General features: G+C 44.1%; 1 protein-coding gene across 4 annotated transcripts in view; it reads left to right on the forward strand.

Moving 5' to 3' along the window:
* Nucleotides 1-25,877, forward strand: part of RIN3 (Ras and Rab interactor 3) — an 88,489-nt gene that overhangs the window by 39,843 nt on the left and 22,769 nt on the right. For 2 of the 4 annotated variants that reach the window (XM_044436558.1, XM_044436557.1), the window contains 4 exons: nucleotides 8,410-8,482; nucleotides 12,104-12,195; nucleotides 19,106-20,551; nucleotides 23,854-24,162. In XM_044436558.1, the coding sequence (XP_044292493.1) occupies nucleotides 8,410-8,482; nucleotides 12,104-12,195; nucleotides 19,106-20,551; nucleotides 23,854-24,162 (1,920 nt within the window). Of the gene's footprint in view, nucleotides 1-8,409; nucleotides 8,483-9,634; nucleotides 9,832-12,103; nucleotides 12,196-19,105; nucleotides 20,552-23,853; nucleotides 24,163-25,877 lie in introns of all 4 variants that reach the window. The other 2 variants (XM_044436560.1, XM_044436559.1) reach the window with 2 other exon arrangements.

Below are 25,877 nucleotides of genomic sequence, written 5' to 3' on the forward strand. Positions count from 1 at the left end.
CAGCCTTCCCCAGCCGGTGGTCTTCGGAGGCATTTAGACCACAACTCCCAGAATTCCCATCCAGCAGGGCCATTGACTGGGAATTCTGGGTGTCGCAGTCCAAACATGTCTGGTAGGCACAAGGTTGGGGAAGACTGGTCTAGAGTTAAGCCAAGAGAAGCTGGATTCCTTAAGGTTTGGTCCACCCTGTTTCCAGCAGTTCTTTCAGCTGTACACTGCTGTTCTTAATCATAGGCTGTTGGAGCTGCACCCAAGCTTCAGTACTGAATCTGAGCAGCTGCGGTTCAAAAGGTCCTCCTTGTGAACAAGCCTCTTATGTGCACATAGATTGTTGCCACAAGGAGGTCCCTAGCTTGGTCTAGCATTCCTTCTGAGCTCCTGTCTTTTCAGGCAGCATCTCTCAAGGGCTTAGAGATTTCCCAGCATCCATCTCGGAGTCCTTTTGCTCTACAGGTGATGTCCTCATGGTGGCCATCCCTGAGGGTACAGCCACCTCCTGGCTTGCTCACAAAGCCTTGGCATTGCTGGTGGCAGGTTCTCCAGCCCTTCATGCAAGGAGGAATGTTCTACCAACAGCATGACATTTTCCTGTTGGGGCAGATAACTGTTGAAGAGCTTATTGTCCTCTGTGAATTTGTTTGCTTCTTTCCCAAGACTTTCTCAACAGGTGGCTGCGCTTGGTGGCAAATTTCACATCGGGAAGTAGGAGTTGTCATGGTGCTGAGCAGGGGGACCCCTCTGCAAAATAAAAGAGGGCAACTTTGCTCGCCACACTGCACCACACCAGTTTGCCCCAGTTGCTTGTATGAGAAGAGAGGGGCATTTTCCTCCCATGATATAGAAGAGGGACCCTTGCCCCCTTAAAGTCTTCTCTCTCCCTCTCTCTCTCTCTCTCTCTCGCACACAGTGTTGGCAATTTTCTGTCCAACATTTATTAGAGAAGCCCTTGCTGCCTGCCAGTGCTTGCAGTTCCTGCAGATACTGTCAAGTGAATTCAAACGTTAGTGGAAACCCCCAGAGCACCACCGGCATTCAGGATGCCGTATCCCGTGGTTTGTTTCTGCCCGCCACACGATGCCCATCTGGCAGGCAAAATTAGTCCCATAGAATATTTTCAGAACCTGCATTTGCAAAGGCAATGAGTTGTACCAAAAAGAGGTCAAAGGTTTTAAACGCGCATGCACATGTACACGTGTAAAAAAAATTCACTGTCTTTAACCATCCAAATTGGCAGCCTTCCCCCTCCTAACAGAATATAAAATAAAATGAGGTTTACATTTACTCAGATTCACCCTAGAGTGATTGATCTCATTTTCTGATAAGCCATCATTCCAAGTCATCATACTTCACTGCTACTTTTGGAAAGGTTAAGAAGAAAAGAAAAAAGGAAAGAAAGAAAGAAAATCAATACACACCTTTCTCTGAATATCTGGCATTGCAAACAGTTCCTGCCTAGAACCTTGTAAATGCTTGGAGAATATTCATGGGCTTTATGGCATCTCATGATTCAGACAGTGTTAAATTAGCTTGAACAATTGAGGAGTTATGACACTATCAGTAGTAGCATCTATGCATTATTCATATGGAAGCTAATGAGGGAATTGAAAGGGATAACTAGACAGCAGTTGGCAAAAGGCAGCTTTACTCTTCTGACTTGAGAAACAATTTCATTTCCATGTAATTCTGGAAAGGGCTGGTAAAGTTGCATAATCACAACACCACGCTAGTAATAGAATTGCCCCTTGGAGTTATTTCTTACATTTGAATCTTATTCCTCCCCTGTGCTGGTCTATTTATCTCCTATCTGATAGGGGCTAATAGTTCTAAGGCTGTCATGGCCAGATCTGAGACCATTCTGGGAGTCTAGAAGCCAAATGGAGGTTGGGATCAGCCAGACTGATGGAGGAAGTTGGAATGAGCGCAGGAGGAGAGAAGCATTGGAAAAGCCAACAGAGGCGGCTTCATTGGCTGCTGTCTTCTTCTGATGCAGCCAGAGGGTATGGAGGCAGTTCTTGGATGGGCGTCATCAAATGCTATTGGTCTCAACCAGGCTCATGGATTGTTTGTTAGTGGGATCCCATGCAGCATCTCACCCTATCCCAATGGGGTGCCCACCAGGTACTTTGGACTACAGCTCCCAGCATTCCTGACCAGCAGCCTTGCTGGCTAGGGCTGATGGAAGATGAAGTTGGAAACATCTGGAGGACACCAAGCTGGGGAAGTTTGCAGTGTCTCATCAGGTATTGGGTAAATGCAAAGATTCCTAGAACTTTACCTTGACATGGCATTTGTCTCTAAACAATGAGAGGGGACGTACACCTCTTCTGCCAGTGCTCCATTAGCCCCTATGCCTTCCCCTTGATTTCCTCCTGCTGTAAACTCAGTAGGGCCATTCACACGGAACATTAAGAAATACCACAAAGTCAATTTTCTTACTTTGTGTCCCATAGACACAGATTTGTGGCATAACTATTCAGGAATAGTGTGCACACACTTCTGTCTTCCCTCCAAATGGTGACATGCATCCCATCAGCCCCTGTGGCTGGGAACCAATCCCAGTGTTCACTGTTTCTTCCTGCCCCACCTGCTTCTCCCCCAGTGACCTGCACACTTCCCTGGGAATGTTCTCAGCTGGTCATGGCGTTTTTTCCCTGCCCTTCCATGGAGTCCCCCATCTACTCATTAGAGCAACATGGTGGTTCTGCGGGTGCAGTGACCGGGTAGGAACCCCACCAACAGCTGCCCCCCTGGTCACTGCTGCGGGAAGCTCCCTCTGGTATGTGCTCCCTGATGCCTGGCTGCCACACCACCCCCATGTCCACTTCCCGGACAGTCGCCCACTCGCCTCCTGGCTGGGCCACCCACCCAGTGCCTCAGCTCGTGTGGGGCCACCATGCCGTTGCCTCCTGAGCACCTGCCCCTTGCACATGGCTCACGGGGTGGGACATGTCCCCACCTCTCTCACAAACTCTCGCGCACTGTTCCCAAGTCTCTCTCCCTTGTGCAGCAAGTGGGCGATCGGCCAGGTGATACACTAGGTAGTGGCCCGGCCGGGATGGGTAGGTAGGCCATTGGCCAGGTGGGGTGCAAGGGGGGTAATTGGCCAGGCAGAGGGTGTGCCAGCAACGCGGCAGCCGGGCACTGGGGAGAGCATGCCAGGAGGGAGGAGAAGGAGCGTGGGGGCAGCCAAGCAGTGCCCTATCTGCCAGCAATACTGGGTCGCTGGGTGAACTGGGCAGTGGAAACTGGTGGCTGGAGCGCCCATGGCTGTGCCTGCCACCAAACTCGCTGGTCGGAACAGGGGAACCACCGGAAGACATTGTAATTGGTTTCATACAAAAGAAGAAGCAGTGCTGAAATGGGGAATCCTTCGAACGAACTGTTGGTTCTCCATGGTGACTCGTGCTAACCGAACGGGCCACGTTTCCTGTATTCACACACAACAGCAATCTGTCTTCAGCATGGCTTGTTGCTGGGTGTGAAGACAGCCACTGTAGCGAGTGGAGCAAGGGATCTGTAGCGCAGACCAGCAAAAAGAGGAGCAGCAGCCATTTAAGATGCAGATCTATAGTATTTGCAGACAAGGCTATTAATGTGTACTCATCCTGCCTCCTTTTCTAGGTTTTATGTGGGACAAGGGGTTTCACCCTCATAAGTCACCTGCAAACATCCTGGGTATCCCCACCGCTGTGTCCATCTACTTTGTCTTCCTGCAGAGGAGCCGTGAAGGCAACCAAGAGCAAAAGAGTGCTGCAATCTTTTTACAGGCACAGGCAGGGAAAGATGCAACTGAGGCACAGTGAGAGGAGCAGTCCCCAGGGACGTGGAGGCCAAGTAGGGATGCCCCTGCTCTCTCCATTGCTTGCTGTGCATTTCTGATTTCAGAGCCATTTTGCATCATGCACCACACATCTTTTCCCCTGGTATATCAGCTCTCAACCTTTAAAAATAGTTACCTAGAAAGAGATTTCTTCAGCCCACATATCTACTTAGCTATTAATAGTTTGCACAGAAAACAGCAGTGTTTACTTCTGAGTACCGATCTGTAGGTTCTAGCTGTTATCCCATCAGCCTACAACCCTGGCACTTTAAATATACGTTTAAATTATGCCATGGTACAGTATCACAGCTAACAAGCAGCTGGCAAGTTTTCTAGCTACGTTATGACACTCACTGACCAGATCACTTTGTGAAGCTGACTATGGGGTGCTTCAATCTAAAATGTTGTCTTGTAAACACTCTGCCTCAATCATGGAATTTTATGGAGGATCTGGAAATAGTTATGAAAAAACTAGGCTCTAGGTGAGGTTCAGTGACTACCAAGCACAGGGGAAGTACAGGACTTTAGAATAGGCTAGAGACAGAGTAGAGTAGTTTAGAGTCAGAAACTGGACCTGATGGATTAGAAGAAAGGCCCACAATGTAACCTAGTATCCTGTTTCCAGGGGAGGCTAGCCAGATGTTTTTGGAATACCCACAAGTATTTATTTATTTAAAGCATTTATATGCTATTTGATTAGCGTAACAAGTAAGGCATGACTGCAACACCTGCATCCCAAGATTTATTTCTCTGCATCTTACATTCCAAGGTGCATCACCTGTGAACAAGGAGATGCCTTGAAGCTAGCAGGTGCTGGCAGACCGGCCCTCTGTGTCTGTTGAGCTCCTCCTAAAGGCCAGTGGCTAGCAAAACATACTGTGGCAGCAGGTTCCATAAATGCATTGTGTAAGGAGATAGGCGCTGCCCCAGGACGGAAACAAGAGCGTATGGCTACTAATGGTACCAGGACAGAAGGCGGAACTAAGCTGCAGGTCAATTTCATCTGTACAGTTCTATCCTTACAAGGGTGAGCTGAGACATCCATGGAAACACTACTGCATTTGTGTCTGTCAATGATGCATCGTGTAAAAGTAGCAAGAGGGTACTAGTGCATTTCTAAAGCAGTCCTCCTTTATGCATAAAGGATATCACTCCAGTCTTGCAGAATGATCTCTAGAGCCTTGGAGATGTTGCATTCCAATCATGGCAACTCACTGTATTTTTAGCTCAGCTAATGTGCCAGAGATAGTCTTGCCAGTTCTCCATATTTAGCAACTTTGACCACAGCAGACCGGAGCAATCCAAGGGTTGTGCCTCTGGTTCCTTTCCTCATTTAGGGTAAGTTGCCTACCTTGTTGTATCTACTAGCAAGTTATCTGTATTAGAAAAAGCAAAGAAAGAAATGCTGTCTTAAACATTTTACTTGATGAGACAAAGCCACAAGAAAACTGCTGATGCTGTATGTCAGAGGAATCTAACACATTTCTTGCAGTTTAAGACATTTTTTTTTAAAAAGCTGCCTTACTTAAGCAAAGTTAATTGATTTAAGAATTCTCTGTGTACAGATTAAACATGAAGGGTGATGAATTTAGTTGAGCTAAACAGTGATTCTTTCAACTGACCTTGGTGTTCTCTAGCAAATGTGAATACTACGGTTAGGACCATTAACTAATGTAAATAAAGAAAAGTCGATCAAATTATATAACCAGCGATTTGCCTTCAGTAGTGAATTATTTTCCAGAAAAAAACATTCCTGACCATGCTTTGTAGCTACATACGCTCAAACCATGTTACTGAGGCCCAAATCCAATGGACTGAATAGTACCGGATGTTGGCTGGTTGGGGCCCCCTCTGGATTTAAATCCCTGCTCTACCATGTGGTCCGGTTCAGTCAGTCAGTCTTGGTCTAATCCCTGGGTTGTTGTGAGCAAGGCCAGTCCTAGAATGCACTACAGTGAAGGGACCTGCTACACTGGGGATTGATTGAAGGTAGGAACTGGAGTCGGACTGGTACAGCAAGGCTTTTTTAAAGTGCCGGTTGGCCTTAGCACCATTTGAGTCCTGCTTGATCACCACTGATCTTGAGGATCTCCAACTCCATATGTCCCCTGGCTGCTTCACATTATCCAGAAAGCTTCAAGTTCAACAGTCCATCACAAGAGAGCCAGAGTGGTGTAGTGGTTAAGAGCATGGGACTGGGACTCAGACGATCTGGGTTCTAGTCCCCGCTCGGCCATGGAGCCAACTGGGTGACTTTGGGCCAGTCACAGACTCGCGGCCCAACCTACCTCACAGGGTTGTTGTTGTGGGGATAAGATGGAGGAGGAGAATGATGTAAGCTGCCTTGAGTCCTTTGAGGAAAAAGGCAGGATATAAATAGAAAAATAAATAAATAAATAAATAAATAAATAATAAATAATAAACCTTCCAGGATATCTAACCCAAAGCTGGGGTAGATTGGCCTCCCCCAATCTGGCATCCTCCAGATGTGCTAGATGACAACTTCCATAAATTTCTAGCTGACATGGGAATTGTAGTCCTACCCACCTGGAGGGTGTCAGGTTGGGGAAATAGATGATGAAATGACAGAAAAGTTTGTGTATGTGCTGAACTGAGATTAGAGGAGAATTTGTTGTTATCATTATTACATTTCTTTCCTGCTTTTTTTCTTTTGTGAACAGCCCAAGGTGGCTTAGTTAGCTCCATTTTATCCCCACAACAACAACAACCCTGTGAGGTAGGCTAGGTTGAGAGTGAGTGACTGGCCCAAAGAAACCCTGTAAGCTTTGTGGCTGAATGGAGACTAGAACCTGAATCTCCCAAGTCCCCAGTCCAACACTGTGGCCCCCTCACCACACAGGAAGGCAAAGCAGTCCTGTCTCTGCCTCCAGTTAGTAGGGAGGAATACAGATTTTGCTGGTAGTAGTGGGGATTATTATTATTATTATTATTATTATTATTATTATTATTATTATTATTAGAACGTTTCTATGCCGCCCCTTGCCAAAGCCTCGGGGTGGCTTACAACACAATAAAATACAATACAATATAAAAATAACAATATAAAATTAAAATTAATAATATAAAATAAATAAAAAATATAAATGATATAAAAGAAGTTATAAAAGAAAAGTTATAAAAGAAAAGAAAAGAAGGATCATTTTGTCCTCAGAGAAGAGTTTGTTTCAGATTCACAGGGTAACAGTGGGATGTTTCCCCTCATCTGAGATGATGGCAACTCTGCCCTGGTGTTTTTACGCACAACTTGCAGTGATTGTTGTGAGTGCCAGTAAGCACAGTTTCCATCTGAACATTGTAATCCCTTCCTCTAAGGCTGAACTTCCCGAAAACTCCCGCCTGCACAGATACATACAATTTCCTTCTTTCTGTTCTGTTTTCTTTGCCTTTTCACATAACTAAAACAACTTCTGAGCCTTTCCTGCCATTCTCGTGCGTGATGATAACAATGCCAATTAGAAAATGGAAGGTAGTTATTTTTAAATCAAGAAAATTCCTTAATCTTTCTAGAGTTTACATTTGCATTACAAACCCAAAAGAAATATTTCTGGTTTCATTTGTGTGAAACTACCTTATAAGGACTACTCTTACAAGCAGTTTTTCGGTCAGTCAGAACTCTTACTATTTTGAAACTCAGTTTGTGCTCAGGGAAAAAAAATCAACTGAACAAATTGCCATTAGTAGTTGAGTTGTGTGTGATGTATCTCTGTCTGTACAGGTTTCCTATGTTTTCTAACTGTGGGAGACGGGAACTAGGTGAATTTAAAATCACTGCTTACTTTTGTAAAAAAGAAATGCTAGCAGAGACATTTGCTGATTTACACTCTGCATTTTCGATCTGGGCCAAGCACAACCTGTTGTGGATATTGCAGCTTGCTTAAAACAGTGGGTTTCCTTTTCTGAGTTCTTGTCAAAAGAAAGCTCATGTGGAGTTCTTTCTCTCTGCCAGTTCACTTGGCAGGGCTCTTTCCTTGAATTCTTCTCTGTTTCTCAGTTCCCATGACCATAATCCATAATCAAGTTTTCCTCTCACTTTAGAAGTGCCCACTTTTGCTTCAAGTAGGCATACCTGGAATCCCTCAGGTGTTTCTAAAATGGGTTTTTGAGCTTTCCGTGAATGGTGGGGACTGGCTTTACCCGACTGTAATTATCCTGTTCAATGATTGGTATATTTTTAAGTTGCTACCGCATTATAGGCATGCCATAGTATTTGCAAGTGACTTTCAGTATGAAGTGACATTTGTGCTGGAGGAGAGATCTGTGTACAGAGACAAAAAGGTTCAAGCAGTGGACTGAATAGAATGGATTCCTGCAACTCTAACTTGGTAAATGCGGCTAAAAACTAGAAGTGAAAAACTTGTGGAGATACAAAACAAGCATGTATATGTTTGTCTCTTTGTATTTTTATTTTTCAATGTTCTACAAGTACTCTCCCAAAGAAGCCATGGCACATAATTTCTGTCATTTCTCCCCACAACATCCTAAAGGTGATAATTCCAAAGTGAGTCTATGTGTCATTCTGTCTGATTTAGTAAGAATTGTCCCTGAATGATGTTTTTGTTTCTCATCAGTGCTACACCTGGAAGGATCCCTCCTGGTGTTTGAAGATATCTTCAAACTGGTGGCATTCTACTGTGTCAGTAGGTAAGTTGAGATGAAGAGTCCCACCTCTCCTCCACCAGACTGCTCACTTGCTTGCACTGAATCCTTTGTCACTTATGGCAACCGGGCTGAAGCGTAAATACAAAGCTGGAATCAGTTCACATAGAGTAGGAAAGTAGGCAAAGTTGTAGGACCCCACTCGTAACAGTGTAATTGGCAGGGCTTTGGCAGGGGATGCCCACACTGTTTCGTTGCTTGAGGCACAAATACAAGATAGCCTTGGCCCCCTCATAGCTACTACACTAGCCGTTCGATCCCTCTTCAGCAGTGGCAGTGAGGCAGCATCTTCTACTCCACCCGTAGGGAGCAAACTAGCTTGGATGGTAGAGGGCAGGCCGTGAGGCCCTCAGCTCTCCGTTCCAACATCTTGCTTCCACCTCCTAGTATCTGCCACCTGAGGAAACCCACTAGGTCTGCCTGTGGTGGGGCTGACCGTGTTTTAGGCCTGGCCTACCCAGCAGGTTGGGGGGGGGGGTGCTCAGGCAGTGGAACATCTGGGTGGAGTCACATGTATGAACGCCTGGGAGGTTCTGCATACAAAGCTTGTGCTCCATAACTGAGCGGTTGCTCTTCCCCAAGACAGAGGGTTGATGTTACATTGCCAGTGCCTTCCCTAGTAAGTGGAGAAGGCAGGAGGGCTGGCACGACCCTTACTGGGGAACACAGAAAGTTGCCTGCTGGCTGATGGTCCACTACGTTCAGTACTGTCAACTATACCGACCGGCAGCAGCTGTCCCACATTTCAGACCATGGTGTTTCCCAGCCCTACCTGCGATGCTGTGGACTGAATGTGGGACCTTTGCTACACGGGAGCCTCCTTGCTAAGCTGTGGCTTGTCCCCAGTGAAATAACACGGGGCTCAACAGTTGGCCTGGGCTGCTTCATGAAGCTTATGTGACTGAGGTAACTTGACAGACCCTGTTGAGCACAGCATTTTCCTGTTTACTTCACCACTGCCACCACATTTTGCTAAAAATACCAAACAAACAAACCCAAAAAGGCAAACGATGGCATAGAGTTTCCCAGATAACATGTCTGAGAGAACTCATGACAGGTGCCAGTTCTCGGCCTTCTTTCCGCATATTCTGGGAGCAGTGCTAAAAAAGATCCATCCTATGATGTCTTATTCCTCAGATTTCGGCTGCTGCTTGCAAAGGAGGAGGGAAACAATGAGCACTTTTGAAGTCTTTGTTCACCAAAGGCTAACGGAGAGACAAGAAGCTATCACTGGCCATGGGCGATCTGAGCATTGCACTTCTGAACTGCTCACTGAAGAAATTCCAGTGAGATTGCCAAAGACCCTTTTTTATAGATTGTCCAGGACAGAAAAGGTATACTTTACTTCTGGCACCAACTCTCTAGCACATCCTGCACATGCAGCTGCCCTCCAGATGTGTTGGACTACATCTCCCATCATTTCCTTGATGGAATGAAAGTGATGGGTGCTGCAGTCCAACATACCTGCAAGTCTCCAGGCTGAGGAAAGCTGCTTTTTAGTGTCCTTCTCAGTTCATTTTTCAGTTTGAAAAATTTATTTCCCGAAGACTCTTGGTAAAAGAGAAAGGCAAATGAGTGCATGGATTTATTTAGAGAATTAAACCTTGCAAAATATTAAGAAACAACTGCATCCTTCCCTATCATGGTGCCCTCCAGGTGTTTTGGACCTGAACTCCCAAGCCAGTGTGGCTAATAGCCAGGAATTCTGGGAGTTCTGCTCCATGGTGTGGTGAATCCAGCTGTCTTTAAATGAGGCTCTGCCTCAAGAAGGCAGTGCAAAGTGTTTTGGTTTCGAGGAGGCAAGTGCTAGCTAAGCATGGGGTGGGGTGCTGAGAGTGTCCTTCATGAGTTCATCTCTTAGCCATTTTGGGATCTGCAGAAGCAGCCAGTTTGCTCAACACTCGTGGCAGTCATGTGAAGAAGGAAAAAGACTTCCTGCGGGGTAAAGAAACTACAACCAAGCTCTATAAATGGAGACTGCTAATCAAAACTTGCATTTTAAGCTGTTTTTAAAGAATTGTATTTGACATCATTTTGGAAATGAAGCAACAGCAATGCTTCTCTTTGGACTGCGTGGCCTTTGGCAATAGTCACCTGTGTCTTATGTCCCCTGAAAGACATGTGCTTCTGTACATGGCCACCCCAGAACTCAACTCTCCCATTCTGGTGTTTGGGGACAGGCACTCTGCACATGGTTAGAGATCTCCTTTTTTAAAACTTATTTCCTCTCCATCTCACCCTTCCTCCAGGTAGATTGGTGTGAGGTCCCCCTTCCAAACTTTACCCTCACAACAGCTCTGGAGGGCAAGTTAGGTTGAATTTTTTTTTTTTTAGGTTGAAATTTTTTATTTAAATAAAAACATACTACAAGTTAGGCAAGAGACAGCATGCCCAAGGCCACCTGGTGACTTCTGTAGCTGAGCAGTGCTTGGAATCCAACTCCCCTGCACCGACATCTTAGCTACTGTGCCATACTAATTGTCGTGAGCTAGGCGTCCCCTCCCAAACGAGGCAGGCACTTCAGCAATAATTAGAAGAGTCTTATTCCAAACAGCAACAACGTATTCACAAGCCTCGAAACACACACTCCAGGTGGAAAGTTGACCCCTCGCTCTGCCCCTGTTCACCCAAAGCGCTGTTTATGAACCCTCCGAGGCCGATCTCTGGACGGGGGCCTGCTGTGGAAGTGGGCACGCTGACGCTCCTCCCATTGAGCCCCTAAGTGGTCCAGTGTGTCGACAGGCCCTTGCGTCCACGTCTCCAGGGGTGTCACGTTCTCCTCCTGAGAGCCCCTCCCCAGCCTGTTCTCTGCCTGCTTCTTCCCACCTCCAGGAGTGGGAGGGGGCTCAGTGGTTGCCCTTGAAGCGCTTTGATCCAGAGCTGGCTCAGCGGGAGAGTTTGGGCAGCTGGGGCCTCGCTAGTCTCAACAACTCCCATATCAGAGTGAGAGCTCTGAGTCACGGCTGGGTCAGCCATCCACTCCCCCTCCTCCGAGTCTGAGCCACCATTCCCACCAGAGCCCTCCGTCTCTTGTGCACGCCTGGGAATCTCATCCAAGCGCACATGCATGACACTGATTTCCTGATATATGCTCCAGGCTTTGATCTGCAAAATATTCTGGGATCGAGTCCGGGTGAGCCTAGTGCCTACCAAAACCTGCATCCATGCTCGTTTCCCACCTTTTCCAGTGGTCTTTGTGAGGAAGATGTTGTTGCGCCTGGCAAAAACCACGTTAGGTGCACTAGGCTTGTGTGACTGCCTTGTATGCACCAAAGAGCTCCATGCCTGATGGGGAATTTTTCTGCACCCTTTCCCTGGTCCAAGGCCATCAACCCATATGCCTATTAATATTAACTTTAAAATGTTCTGGATCAGATATAAACTTCTTTGAAATCACTGCGGTTTTCAGTCTGTTCATAGGCTGCCCCATAACAAAAGTTCTCTAGGAAATTACTTTGCAGAGCAAACATTTCCTCATGCTAGTTTTAAGACAAGAGGGAAGGTCACGTCGAACAATCTGGAAGACTGTTTTTCTGACCTTCCTGACCTGATGCAGCTGTGTTTATTTATTTATTTATTTATTTATTTTTCTTTTTCACTCCTTAGAGATTTGCTTCCCTTTATGCTAAGGCTGCCCCAAGCAATATTGGAGGCCAATAGTGTTAAAGACCTAGAAACCATCTCTAATCTGGGAATAGGTAAGTTGCATTGGAAATATCTTCTTAAGATATGGGAAGTTTAGTGCTTCTCTAAAGACAAGAGCTGTTAGCTAATAGTGGTGCTCTCTGCAAGCATAAAAATGTTCCTGGCTGCCCCTGGAAATCCATTATCGCTCTTGGCTGCTGCACTGTACAAAGTTGCTTCAGCTTGTGCAAAGAACGTCGGAGAGCCCAGCATAAATCTGGGTGTCGGTGTGTCCTAGAGCAGAACTCACACTACACTAACCTCACTGACCATTAGCGTCTTTTATTCCTGACATGAATGCCTCCCCAGCCCCAATTCTTTTTCTATGTTTGCTGCCTGTCATGTGCAACAGGGTTAAAAATGGGTAGAAGTGTCCATTAGAGTAAATGGAGATTTTTTTTTAAAAAATCCTTCCAATTGTTCGGGAAAAACAACTGGAGGAAATTTTAGCCCTCCTTTGCAAGAGCGCTTGTGAACTGAGGCTGCATAAAGTTGCCCCAGAAAGTAAGGCAAGCCTCAGTGATATGCTATGTGATTAATCAAATACTTGACCAAAATATTGAAGGGCAGTCAGAAGACAGTCCTGTTTTTGAAGGTATCCTCTGTTTGAAGGACTGTCCAGTCCAAAGATAAGGACCATACCGAAGGGGAGCAGCAATGTCCTGGGAAGTGGCCCTCGACAACTGCCGCAGGGGCGGGAGGTGGAGCAGGCCACCCATGACATGCGGTCATTCCCTTCTCCCTGTGACAAGGTCCTTTTTCTGTTTCAGTTGCAGTCATTATTCTAAATTTGTCAATTAGCACATGCAGATTCTAGGCAAATCGTGTCCTCTTTTGTCCTCTTTCTTTCCATGTGATAAGTGGCTACTCCAGCCCAGTGTTACGCATGTGCTTTTGCTTGCCACAGTGCTGGCCCCTTTAGGAAATTGATTTTATGTTGCTAGCAGCTGGATAAACCCACTTTCTAGATCAGGGGTGGGCAATTAATTTTCCTATGGGGCCACATGAGAAACTTTGACAGTTGTTAAGGGCCGGACCAATACACTTACAGCTCTGCTCAATATATATCTCTATAAAAACAGTGAAAATGTGGAGCATGGAACAACACTATTTAATGAATATTCACAAACACATTAACATTACATGAAAAGCAATAAATTCAATTCAGTTTAGCAGATCCTTCAAAATAAAAGCAGTGCAGTTGTATTGCTTGCATCTATATTATGACGATATATATTTGCATTGACTCTTAATTTGCCAGTGACCTCATGCGGGCCAGTCAGGGTCAGCCATCGGTCCGGATGTGGTCCGCGGGCTGTACAATGCCCAGGTCTGTTCTAGATCCTTGGAGTGCTTCTTCAGTTTGATTGATCTCTTTTGCAAACATGATATACACTCTTCTTCCTGCAGTCCCAGAGCAGGGTAAAAAAAAATGTGTCTGTAGAAACACTAAAACATCAGCCTCCAAGTAAGCAAAACCCCTAACAACAAAAATAAATATTATTTTAAAAAGGAAGAAGGAAAATGGGAAGAAAAGGAGGTAGGAAATGGTTAGTTCTGCACTGGTTAGGCCTCACTGGGAGTACTGTGTCCTGTACTGGGCACTGCAGCTTAAGAGAAAGCTGGTTCAGAGGAGGGCAAGAAGGATAATCCAGGGACTGGAAACAAAGCCCTATGAGGGGAGAGTGAAAGAACTAGACATGTTTTGCCTCGAGAAGAGAAGAGTGAGGGGAGATATGATCCACTCTTCAGGTATTTGAAAGGCTATCACAAAGAAGAAGAGAAAAAGGCTCTTTTTGATCATCCCGGAGTGCAAGACACAGAATAACAGGCTCAAGTTACAGGAAGTCAGGTTCTGGCGGGACATCAGGAAGAACTTCCTGACTGTTGGAGCAGTATGAGAGTGGAACCAATTACCAAAGAAGGTTGTGGGCTCTTCCACACTAGAGGCATTCAAGATGCAGCTAGACAGACATCTGAGATGAATGGTTTAACTTGCAGCCCTGCACTGAGCAGGGGATTGGGCCCAGTGGTCAACCTCATCGAGAGATGCCAAGAACTGAACCTGAGACTTTCTGCATGCAGACCAGGTGCACAGCACCTGAACAGGGTTCTGTTCCAAGCTTCCCTTTAAGAAAAAGTCACGCTCAAAAAATAGATATACTGAATTGTGCTTTCTTCTTAGCAAAGCCTAATTCACTGGAACAGGGGGGTGATGGCAGACAGAGTGCTTAAGCACACAATCCAGTACAAGATTAGATAGAAAAAACACCAAATAATTCTAATTTCCTGTCTATATTTGCATAGGATTGTGCCTTTTCCAGATGGAAAGCATTCATAATTTACAATGCGTATCTATCGTCAATTTCCACTTCCCCTAGAATCATGCTTTTTTAAGAGTAGGAATTCCCCCATCTTGGAGTGACACTTCCAAAGTATATGCGCATGCTCCTAGGAACAACTCTTGTTCCCACCTCCCTAACATTTGTATTATTCTCTTTTATAGTGAACACCATGGCTGGGTAATTCGTTGTTTCTTTTGTATGTCCTTTTAGTAAAACAGCATATAAATCAATAAACAGATAACAACTAGGAAATAAATCAGAATGCTCAGATATAGTAAGAGATACAGAAAAGGGGTTTCCAGGTACTTGTACAACAGAAGCCAGTAATGAATATAAATCCTGCAATTAGTATGGCACTACTGATCCTTTTAGATCTCCCAGTGGCTTGGATTATGGTGACCATGTGGTCTTAACACTGGAGTGGGAAACCACAGGCCCAAGGACCAAATCAGGCTGTCCAAGTTTCTCTAGTTGGCCACATCCCTTTGGCTGGAAGCTGACTTCCAGATGCCAAGGTGCTATCTCAGCAATAGGTTGTAATGCAATTATTCTAATAGCACTAAATCCTTACAATCTCAATGAAGATCCACAGATAACAGATTACAATGTAGTTCCTCGACCTGAATCTTTTCACACCCTCTATAAAAGAAGACCCAATCAGTTCTGGGTTCAGAACACACAGAATTCACCTATATTCATAGTTCCAGTAAAAGCAGGAAGTTTCCGAGTTACCAAGGCATTGCCGCCAGCAATGAGAGGCCAAGCACAAGAGGAAGTACAACAAACTGAAGAGGAATGGGTTCCAGGGAGCTTTGTTGCAACACTAGTTGATGACGCATCTGTGGACACCCTACCCTCAACCCTGAGACACTCTCTTCTGTAGAGTCGTCTTCCTACTGCCCTGTTCCCACGATAGGCAGCCTTAGTCAAGATGCAGTGCCCTCCATCAGGTCTTCCAGCTGTGGAAGACAGGCTGTTTCATCATCATGAGTCTTGGGTAGGAGATTTGGTATGAGTTCTCAAGTGCCTGGTTTCCCATGGCTGGGCCACAGCTTTCTCATCCGATTCAGAATTGGTGTCACAGACTATGGCTTCCTTGGACAGAGATGGGGTCTCCCCATTCCCTAAGCACCAATTATTCAGTGCTTTCCTGGCTTTTGTCCAGAATTTTCCCCATTCTAAAAGGCTGAACTGCTCTCTCCTAAGGTTTTGCTACTGGCCATAAGAGTTTTAAGCTACGATACGCTGATTTTTTTTTTTTTTTAATTGCCCCCACTGCTTTTGTCTTTGGCCTTAATGATTTGTCTTCAGTCCTACCTACCACTGGCATGTGAGCACCATTTTCAGAGAAGAGCATCTTCTCTGAAATTGAGTTTGGCCTTCAGGATAAAAGATGTTTCACCACCAGGCTTAACCTGAACACAGGTTCCTTTTCTTGTAGACGAGGATAGCCCAACTCACCTAGTAGGCTACTGCCAGAGATCGTGTACTGTTTTGGAGTACAGGGTCAACAAGATGAAGTACTAACTTGTTCTGCCAGCCCACGTTCTGTTCTGGGTTCATCCTATAGGCACTAGTTAAAGATGTGTCCATTAGTGAAGGCTTTAGGGTATAGGCAAGTGCTCTTTTTGTCACCTGATTGCTTCCTTGTGTTAATGTTTTTATATTATTTTATCATATATTTGTTGTTTTAAGAGCATGAGGTTAATACTTTTCAAACGATATACTGTGTGTTATATTGTTTCTTAGCCAGCGTGGTTCTTTGTGAAGAGTAACAGGGTATAAATCACTTGTGCTGTTTCCCCATTGGATGAGAAGAAGCCTGGTAGATCAGACCAAAGCTTCTTCTGGTCCAGCATCCAACCTGCTGCAGTGGAAGATCAGATGTGTTTGGGGAGCCTGCATGGTCATGACATGAACGCTATAGTCCTGGGGTGTCCACCTTACTTCCTACCTGGTTTCTTGGTGCTCCTGGTTTTTATTTTATTTCTTAAGGCTGTTTTCGTTGCGTTTTTAAACCCCGTAACAGTGTTTAACTGGGAAACCGGAATATGGCCAAGTGATATGTCACCCTTCAGCAGCATTTTCTTAAGGAGAGGAGGCACCTTTGGCTTCCACCAATTTTAGGTGGTCCCCAGTCTCTCCTCGTGAAAAGAGGGAAAACATTTAGATGGCCAAAATTAGCTGCCTAAATGTTTTTGAAGTCTAAGGGAGTGTAAAGTCTGTCCTTGCTGCTGCATACCTCCCCTGTTAGATGGGTGGAAGTATGGAAAGTTATGGGCAGCTGTAGAGGACGACCCCAGGCTTCTGCAGAGCAGAAGAAGCATGGAAGTGAAGATTGCCTTCACACACCACCTCCAGGTTTTGAGGGTTCTGGGCATCTCATTGGATTGCATCCTGAGTCTAGCAAGTCTTTTATAGAAGACCCTTTTCAAGTTAACATATGCAAGAAAAAGGAATCACTTTTCCAGGAAATTGGTTTTGAAAATAGGGTGCAAAGCTGCTCTAATTCACAGATATGTTTTCTCCATTAACCACAATTATTCTGCTTGGACAAACTACATTTGTGTACCCTAAATGCCCTTCTGTTCAACTTCTAGCGGTATACAGAAAAAAACTCATTTATGGTAATTCACTGAATATTGAGTACATGTTTTACCTTTGAAAAATGTGGTTCTTCCCATCAATAGCATTTCATTGTTGCTTTAAATGTTTCTCAGAATGTAGGTGAGATAAGGTCAGCTCTGTAGCCACACCCATTTTACAATGACTTCCCTAAACAGAATGCCTGCATATGTTATCTATGTATTCATTATCTGTATATTGCACTTTTGCCCAAAAAGCAAAGAGTACATGGCAACCCTTCTCTTTTGCATCTCCATTTTAGCCTCACAACAATCTAGTGAGGTAGGTTAGGCTCAACTTTATGCTAAGCCCAACTCAAACCTTGGTCCTCTGGTTCCAAGTGCAACACCCTAATCATAATATCACACTGGCTCATAGACTTGTCTAAAGATGTGTTTGCCCTGCCTTGGCTCTTTTCCTATTTTCAGAAAATCACAAGCTCTCCACAAGCTGATGATCTATCAAGAGCCAGGTAGAGCTATTGGGTTTTCTGGGCCAGCTCCTCCATGTTCAGTTCCAGGGGTCATTTTTCAAACTGTGATAAGCACACCCTGAGGTCTCATGTCTGACCCCTGCCATGTAAGCCCCGTCTCATACAGCCAGCGCATGCATGTGAACATAGCTGGCTCGTGTGTCCACTGGCATCCTAGCGTGCACCTGACTCTTCTACACCTGGGTTTTGAACCTGGATTCACAGCTTGTCTTACTTATATCCATATATGCATTCCGAACCATTGCGTCAGGACCCTTTTGTGCCCAACTACTGCATGCCTTTTAAAATATATATTTAAAATGTTTTATATGTGTTTATAGACATGCATGTGCATTCCTTTGCTTATTAAAATAATATCATGAGAGGCTGCAACTTTGTTCTGTGTACTGGGGGAGGATAGGTTGGTAACTGCATGAATGCCATCCAATAGGTACCCACCATCAACAGGTTGGGGTTTTTTTCTGACACATGGGACATGTGTGCTGGACACACTGAATCACCCTGCCTGTAAACAACAGTGGGTTCACCATGGGTTGCCCTCTCTTTTCCCTTGCTTCACCCCTTGTCCTTGCACAGGTATCTCAGAGGACTTCATGGAAGGGTCAAGTTGACTACGTCCCCTGTTCTTTTCCCCTCCTCTTAACCTTTTCTTCAAAGATAATCTTTCTGGCTTGACAGCAAGTTTTTATGCTCTCCTTTTGAGCAACCAGTGGCAGCCCCTTCAACTTGCCCAGGCAGCACATTGGAGGGACTGCCAATGGTTGTCAAACTTTTTTAAAAAATGCACCTGTAATGATTTTTTAAAAAAACAGCTACACCTGCAGAGATGTGCAGTTCCATGAGTGCAACAGCAGAACACCTAAGCTGGGTGATGTCATAGTACAGCAGGTACATGGACAAAGGGGCTCACAATAATTTTTTAAATTGCTTTCTATTGCTGCTTTTCAAAGGCAAGCTGTCAAGGGAAAGCAAAGGTTCAAGGGATCTTTGTTTATGAAAATGGGTCATGAGATTTATACTGTTCTTGCGGAAACATCCTTAACTCTTTTCCTTTTTACCCTGACTGTATTCAAAGTCCTGGGCATTTTGAACTTTCCCCTAGGACACTAGCTGCTTGGGGAAATATACCTTCTTTTCATTGGAAAGAAATTTTGACACCTAGCTGTCAAAATCCAGAGTTGCTTTTAAAATTGGGGTTTTGACAGTGCAATGGAACATACAGCTGTATAAGTCCCTGTCAAAAAATACCTATTTTAAATCTTACCTGTGGTGACACTCTTATATTTTATATATGAGGATTCTATTTGATTTTTTTAAAATTCTAAGACAACATGATCTATTTACATTCAGTGCAATTTAGAACAATACACATTTTCAAGAAATATTGTGCAGGAACTAATAATATCTAGATGTAGAACATGTCAGTCTTCTCCATTCTAATTCTTAGTTATCTTTTGACAGGTTTCTGGGACTCCTCTTTAAATCAAAGGCAAGGACAAAGGTTTACCCATCCTGTGAAAGGCTCTGGTTTCTCCACAACCCCAGCAAAAAAAGTAAAAAACTCCAGCCAGTGTTTTGCAAGCAGCACTAGCAATTGTTCATGTGAAATTGAGCTGTCAATAGGAAATGACAGGCTGTGGTTTGTGAATCCTATTTTTATAGAGGAGAGAAGCAACTGGTTTCTCCCGGATGTTCCTCCTTCAGAGATCAGTAGGAAGAGTCATTCTTTTACTAGCAATATTGTGACAAGACCCCCAAAGAGGTCTCCCAGCCGCCGGCCCCCTCCACCACCACCTCTTCTGCCTGCACAGTCTGAGAAACCTCCCATGACCACTTCTGAAGAGGATCAACTTCAGGTCTTGGACAAAAACCAAACAGAGATGAAAACTGAAGTTAGTAAAGACAAGGAAGATGATGGCCAAGGGTCCTTTTCTCCAGGTAACCCTTCATCCCCAAATTCAAAGAAGAGAGTTCCTCCATCCATTCCACCACGGAGGTGCTTCTCTGAAAGACCTTCAGGAAAGAATTGGTTTGTTAAATCTTCTGAACATCTTATACCGGGCCAGAAACAGCCAGAAAATCATTGGGATGAGAAGGAAAGTTGTACAGACCATCTTCAGTGCTTTGAGACTCCACAAACACTTGAACAGGGGATTAAAAAGAACCCCTCCCCATGTCAAGAAGCAAAAGTGGAGAGTGAGGACAAGAATACACCAGCTGAGCTGCAGAGGAAGCCCTCAAAAAAGCTGATCAGGACTCCAGTTCCACCCCCACGGAAGAAGAGGCTTTCAAGAGAGTCATCCTCTGTCAGCACTTGCCATTCGAAACACAGAAGTGCTAAAGAGTTAGAAATGGTAGACCTTCCAGGAAATGCACAACCACTAGAAAATATTGGTTCTGAGGCAAAAAAGGAATCAAAATTGGACTGTAAGCTTGTCAGCTTATCATCTTCTGAAGGTTCCCATGACTCACTTCATTGTCCAGTAAGCAGCTCAGGGCCCAACACAACCGCTTCTGAACAGGACTCCTATTCTACAAGTAGCACTGAGGATGAGCTGGAGTTAGTGACTAGCCCTTCTGTGAAGAAGACGCGTTCCATGATCCTAGGAAAGGCAAAGCGCCGTCTATCCATGGTCAGTCTGAGCCATGTCTTCACAGCTTTCCTGTCTGCCGACAGGAAGCTCCAAAAAAAGATCGTGGAACTGGCCCAGGACAAAGACTCCTACTTCGGCAACTTGGTGCAGGACTATAAAGTGTACAGTCTGGAGATGATGGCAAGGCAGAGCTCCAGCACTGAGATGCTGCAAGAAATCCGCTTGATGATGACACAGCTGAAGAGCTACTTGATACAAAGCACAGAGCTGAAGTCCTTTCTGGACCAGGCTGTTCATATGGAGGAGCAAGTAGGTGAGTGGATCCAGTTCTGTTCTTTGGAGTACAGCAGAGTGAGGTGAGAATTTGAAATGGGGTCACCACAGGAAATTATTAGGAAAACAGAGACAGCAAGTTCCCCTGTTGGTATATCCAGGCATCTGTTGCAACCCAGGATTTTAGGTTTGCAAAGCAGTCTTGTTTATTCATTTTTTTCTCCTAATATCAACATTTTAAAAAATGGAAACATAATCTGGGTGCAGCAGTGCTGTCAAAAGGCCAGTTGTGGAAACAGTGTTTGTGCACTATGCTTTCCTTGTGTGCCATTTATTTATTTATCCAATTTCTGTGCTGACACATTAGCCATTCTGTGCTGACACACTAGGCATCTGGGTGGCTTAATTTTTCAATTCCATTTGTTTCCTGCTCTTCTTTCAAAGTGTTCAGACTGACATGCCTGAAGATTATCTCATTTTTTAAATGTTAGATGGAAAATAGTCATTAGATCCAGGCCAAAGAGCAAGCATCGGTGCTTCGCACGCCATTGACCATGTCACAATGCTAGAATTCTTACTGGACTTTTCTTCCTATCCTTTTCCATTTCTAGATGCAATCCATTTATTTATTTATTTTTGCATTTATATGCTACCCCCTACTCCAATGGAATTCCTGAGTGGCTGACAACTGCACTACTCTCAGTGTTCAATTTAAAAAAGTGGAGCTGGAATAATAAAGAATTAACAACAAATTTAATAACTGCAGTGAGATTAATTATACTAAGAATTGGAGGGTAAAATATGATTACCAATTGTCTGATTGGTATAAAGAAGTTTGGAATATAGCTATTAATGACAAATAAACATGTGAGATTAAAGTGAGAAAAGGGAATATGGAGAAAAATAAGTTTAATATTATTTGGGGTGTATTTATTGAGTATGTCTTAAAAGGAGGGAAAGTGCCTTCCAGCCTTTGAAAGAATCGTTACAGTTTTGGAAGCGGGGAATTTTCTGAAATGTTTGAAATAGTCCCCCCTCGCTCCCTGATTGCAGCATACATAATTGGTCCTGGTGGTGCGGGACACTGTATTATAAGAATTATTTTAATTGTATGTTTAATTTCGTATGTTTCTATTTCTTTATTTAAGGCGCTTTTGGTTGTATTTTAGATTAAAAATTAATATTTAAAAAATAGATTCAGGCCGTTGCATGAGGTCAATGAAACATAATCACTGGTTTTTTGGTTGGTAAACATGCAGTTTGGTTGGTTGAGAACATGCAGTTCAAACCAAGATTAGGGCTAAAGTGTTTCCCCAAGATCTCTAACTTCTTCAGTTTTAGCACTTTTCCTTACAGACCTTTTCCTTCTTGTTTCAGTTCTATGCTATGTTGAAAGATGACATATTAGATATGAACAGTGTGTGTGCAGACAGAATGCTTGGCCGGGTAGGAAGGAGGAAGCTAGCCTTTCTGGAGAACTGAGTTGTTTCTTTGAAGTGATGCTCATTGGAATTAGTCAACTTGTATATAGCACACCAGATGCTGCTGGGCATTGAGTCAACCCAAGGACCTCTAATTGGCAGAGGATCTATCTGGATCACAGCTATTCAGAGATTAAACCAATTTTGCGCTACACTGAAAGAGTTTTGTACCTTTAAAGGTAGTCCAAAATGTTGTTGTTATACTTATAATAGATGTTGTTATAATAGATGACTGTGGACACTTGGGAAGCAGGTCTTTCAGTTTATTTTTCTACTCCTCCTCGTGAGCAAACTGACATGTGGAAATCAAATGAAGTTTTTTCATGATGGGGAAAACCTTACCTGCTAACTTTCTGCATCTTGGGCTGCTTTTAAAGGCATAAGAACACAACTAGTAAACAGAGTGAGAGAGTGGGAAAACAACTCTTTTTGGAATGAGAGTTTGCATTTCATAATCTCTAGCAATCTTCTTGTCTCACTACCCAACTTTTTGTAGGAATACTTGCTGACTCAGACCCTGTAGAGGTTCCAAAGTATTGTCTAGGCTGCATTTCTATGCACATTTATTTGGTACAAAGTCCTATTGAACTGACTGAGCCTTACCTCCGAGGAAACACTCTTAGGATTGCAGTGTAAGTGCCTTAGCAAAGTCTCCAATACTATGTTGCAAATTAATACTATGGAGAGTGCAATATGCCTTAGAATTGACAAGCCGATTGTGGATTGGATCTCTGTAGGAAGCAGCAGCTTTACCATTGTTATACTTGTATAAAGACAGATGCATCTCACCTATTTAAATCGTTCTGTTGTGGTTCCGTTTCTGCAAAACAGAGCCGATAGACTGGCCACGATCTAAAACAGTTAGGCCTGCTGTTTTGGATTGCGTCCCCTCTGGGGTTGACAACAAGTGCAATTTATATGATGCAATTTGCTCCACTTTTGCAAGTTTGATGAAAATGTGTTTTCTCGTGCGGGCGAGGGAGTGGTGTTTTTGTTCACATGGTTGGTGTTAAGCAAGTATTAGGCAACAGCTTCCCTAAAATAGGAACAGGGGTGCTCTAAACTGCAGAATAGATCTGATGTTGCAGCATCTCTCTTCCTAGGATTCAGCACTTCAAAAGGTTGCACTCAGCATATCTGCAGGAGTTGAAGCAAAGAAGGGTCTTATATGGCTACAAACCTTTTAACGTGCTGTATCACCTAACTTTGGCCCCGTGTGGAGGATCTTTCTAATTTCCTCTTGGAATTCCAGCTGCTCTTTCAAACTAAACTAGCAAAGATCAGGTTCTTGGTCTTTTTACTGAGACTCTCCCCTTCACTGGCAGCTACTACTGTCTGAGAAATAACTTTTCTCCCAACCGTAATGGGATTATCTTTAATATCTCATCCTACACTGAAAACAAATTCAGGTGTATAAAAGAATAATGTACTACATTCTCACTAATGCCCTGATATAGCCTAGATGTGGGATACTAAGAAGAGTTACAGAGGGTTCATTTTAACCAATATGTAGCTCCTAAATGATGGAGACCTGCATTTGCTTTAACCTAAACTAAGGCCTTCAAATTTTACTATAAATTGCAGAAAGAGTTTTCATGAATATGTTTAGGGACACAGAAAAGATGGTAGATACAAACTAAGATCAGATTTTACTTTCATAATTAGTCCAGCCCTCAGAAATATTTTTATACTGTTGGGCATGAAAATATTTTCATTCCTTTTTATAGGGCAACAAAGCAGGTAGAACAGATGGGGATTCCTACAATTAAGAACTTAGAACTCTTAGATGGATGATTCTATCGGTCGTGCTATGTTGATTTCTTACATATATTCCTTTTACACCTTACTTCCCCTCTTTCAGAGGTGATCATCGAGTCCGCTTTGCACAAGTGTGTCTTGAAGCCTTTAAAAGAGGCCATCGATACTTACTTAAGAGAAATCCACAGCAAAGATGGATCCTTCGAGCTCCTGAAAGAAAACCAGCAAGTCATACAAAATACAACTACCACTGACCTAGGAGTAACCACTAGTGTGCCTGAAGCTGCATTGCTGGAGAAAATCCTACACAAATTCACAAGTATGCACAAGGCCTACTCTCCAGAGAAAAAGATTAGCATCTTGTTGAAGTCCTGCAAACTCATCTATGATTCCATGACTCAGGGAAACCCAGGTAATGTGGAAAACCTCCTGACACTGCATTTTTAATGTCTGCTGGAGTACAGAAGATCCAATTAGTTATACAATGACTCATAACAGCTGGTTCAAAATTGTGTTGATCATTATCAGAAACCACAGCTGAAGTGAGTATCTGTTAATGAAGACCAAAAACACGAAGAGATAACCGGACAGGTGCAGGAAACAGTTTAACAGAGCCTTCCACAACTATTGGCCCTCCGATGTTTTGAGCTGTAACTCCTATCATCCCCAATCACTGGCCATGCCAGTCAGGGCTGACAGGAAGCATAGACTGAAACACCAAGAAGGCATGATGATGTAGAAGGCTAATTTAATTGTAAACAATAGAGGTCCCACGTAACTGCAGCAGTTCAGGTGGAGTCAGCCACTCTGTTCGGAACAAGGGTAAAGGATTTCTATCATGCAGCCTGTGGGAAGCAGATTTGATCTACCCTGTTGGGACTTCTCTTATGTTTAATTAAGCCATTCCCTACATCAGCTGGATTTGCAGTGCTACCCTGATCTGTGATTGGAGATTACTGAGAGACATTTGCTCTTAATTTTTGACAAATCCCAGCGGTTTCATACCAGGGATGGGCAAAGGCTATCTTTCATTAGCATAGAGATTTCATAATTCTAGAAGTTCATCCTTCAAGAGAAGAATGGTCCAGTTCTCTCTGCAAGAGAAAGTTCATGTCTAGAATTAACAGGTCAGGGAGGTGGCATATCCGTATGAGTGCCTTTGTGTAAATAACAGAAATAGGTGTTGGGATCCAAGGGGCAATGCCCAATACTGCCCGTGCATTTGTGGGGCATCCCACTAGCATGATGGGAACCACATGGTTTCCAAAGCAGACAGAAATGAAAAGAAATGCTAGTTTCCAGAATAGCACAAACCAGTAGATTTTGCAGAAGGGAGTTCTTCTGACATGTTCCATTCTGGAAACAAATCTTGCTTTGGAAATGTACGCTCCTGTTGCACCAGTTTGTAGTTCCTGCCAAAACAGTGGACCCAGTGGAATGGCAGCATTGGAGATGTGTGAAAACCCACAGTATGAACTACTTTCTGCTGGGTGGGTTGTTCGTGAACAAGCCACCCTAACAGGCCATGGATTGTTCTGAGGGTTCTTGGGCCCATGATGAGTTGTTGTGTTGTCTGAACCTAGATAACCAAGCCCATCATGGATCCGGGAAAGTGGCTAGGAAGGAACTTGGCAACAGCAGCAGCACCCCTTACTGTTCTTGCACAGTTCACCTGAAACACTTCTGCTGCCAGCTGCCTCACTTGTCCAAGCAGCACAGTAAAATGGCCATCACTGCTCCACCTCCCCTGCCATGATTGCAAGCCTATTTGGGCACTCTATGGCTCCCCCCTCCCCCGGATTGTTTTTGGTGACCTCTAAGTGACAGCCATTGAGAGCCCCTTCAGAATGCACAAGCAGTGCAATAGAGGGTTTGTCACTGGTTTGCTACCTATTTTTTTGCAACACAAATATGCCAAAATAGTTTTGCATTTTGAAGTGTAGCTGGACTTGTGAAAGTGTGCACTTGCATACTCTCACAGGTCTGAAAAGGGCAGTCTTTCCTGGGCTATGTCCTGGGGGAGTTTTGCTGCCAAGGTGCAGAAGGCATCCGCTATAGACATTGATTCAGGGACGCTGTAGAGAAGTTTAATTTTTACTTTGATAACCCCATGCAGCTAGTTGTAGA

Source organism: Varanus komodoensis, unplaced genomic scaffold (assembly GCF_004798865.1).
Source record: "Varanus komodoensis strain SLA01 unplaced genomic scaffold, ASM479886v1 scaffold3, whole genome shotgun sequence".
NCBI lineage: Eukaryota > Metazoa > Chordata > Lepidosauria > Squamata > Varanidae > Varanus > Varanus komodoensis.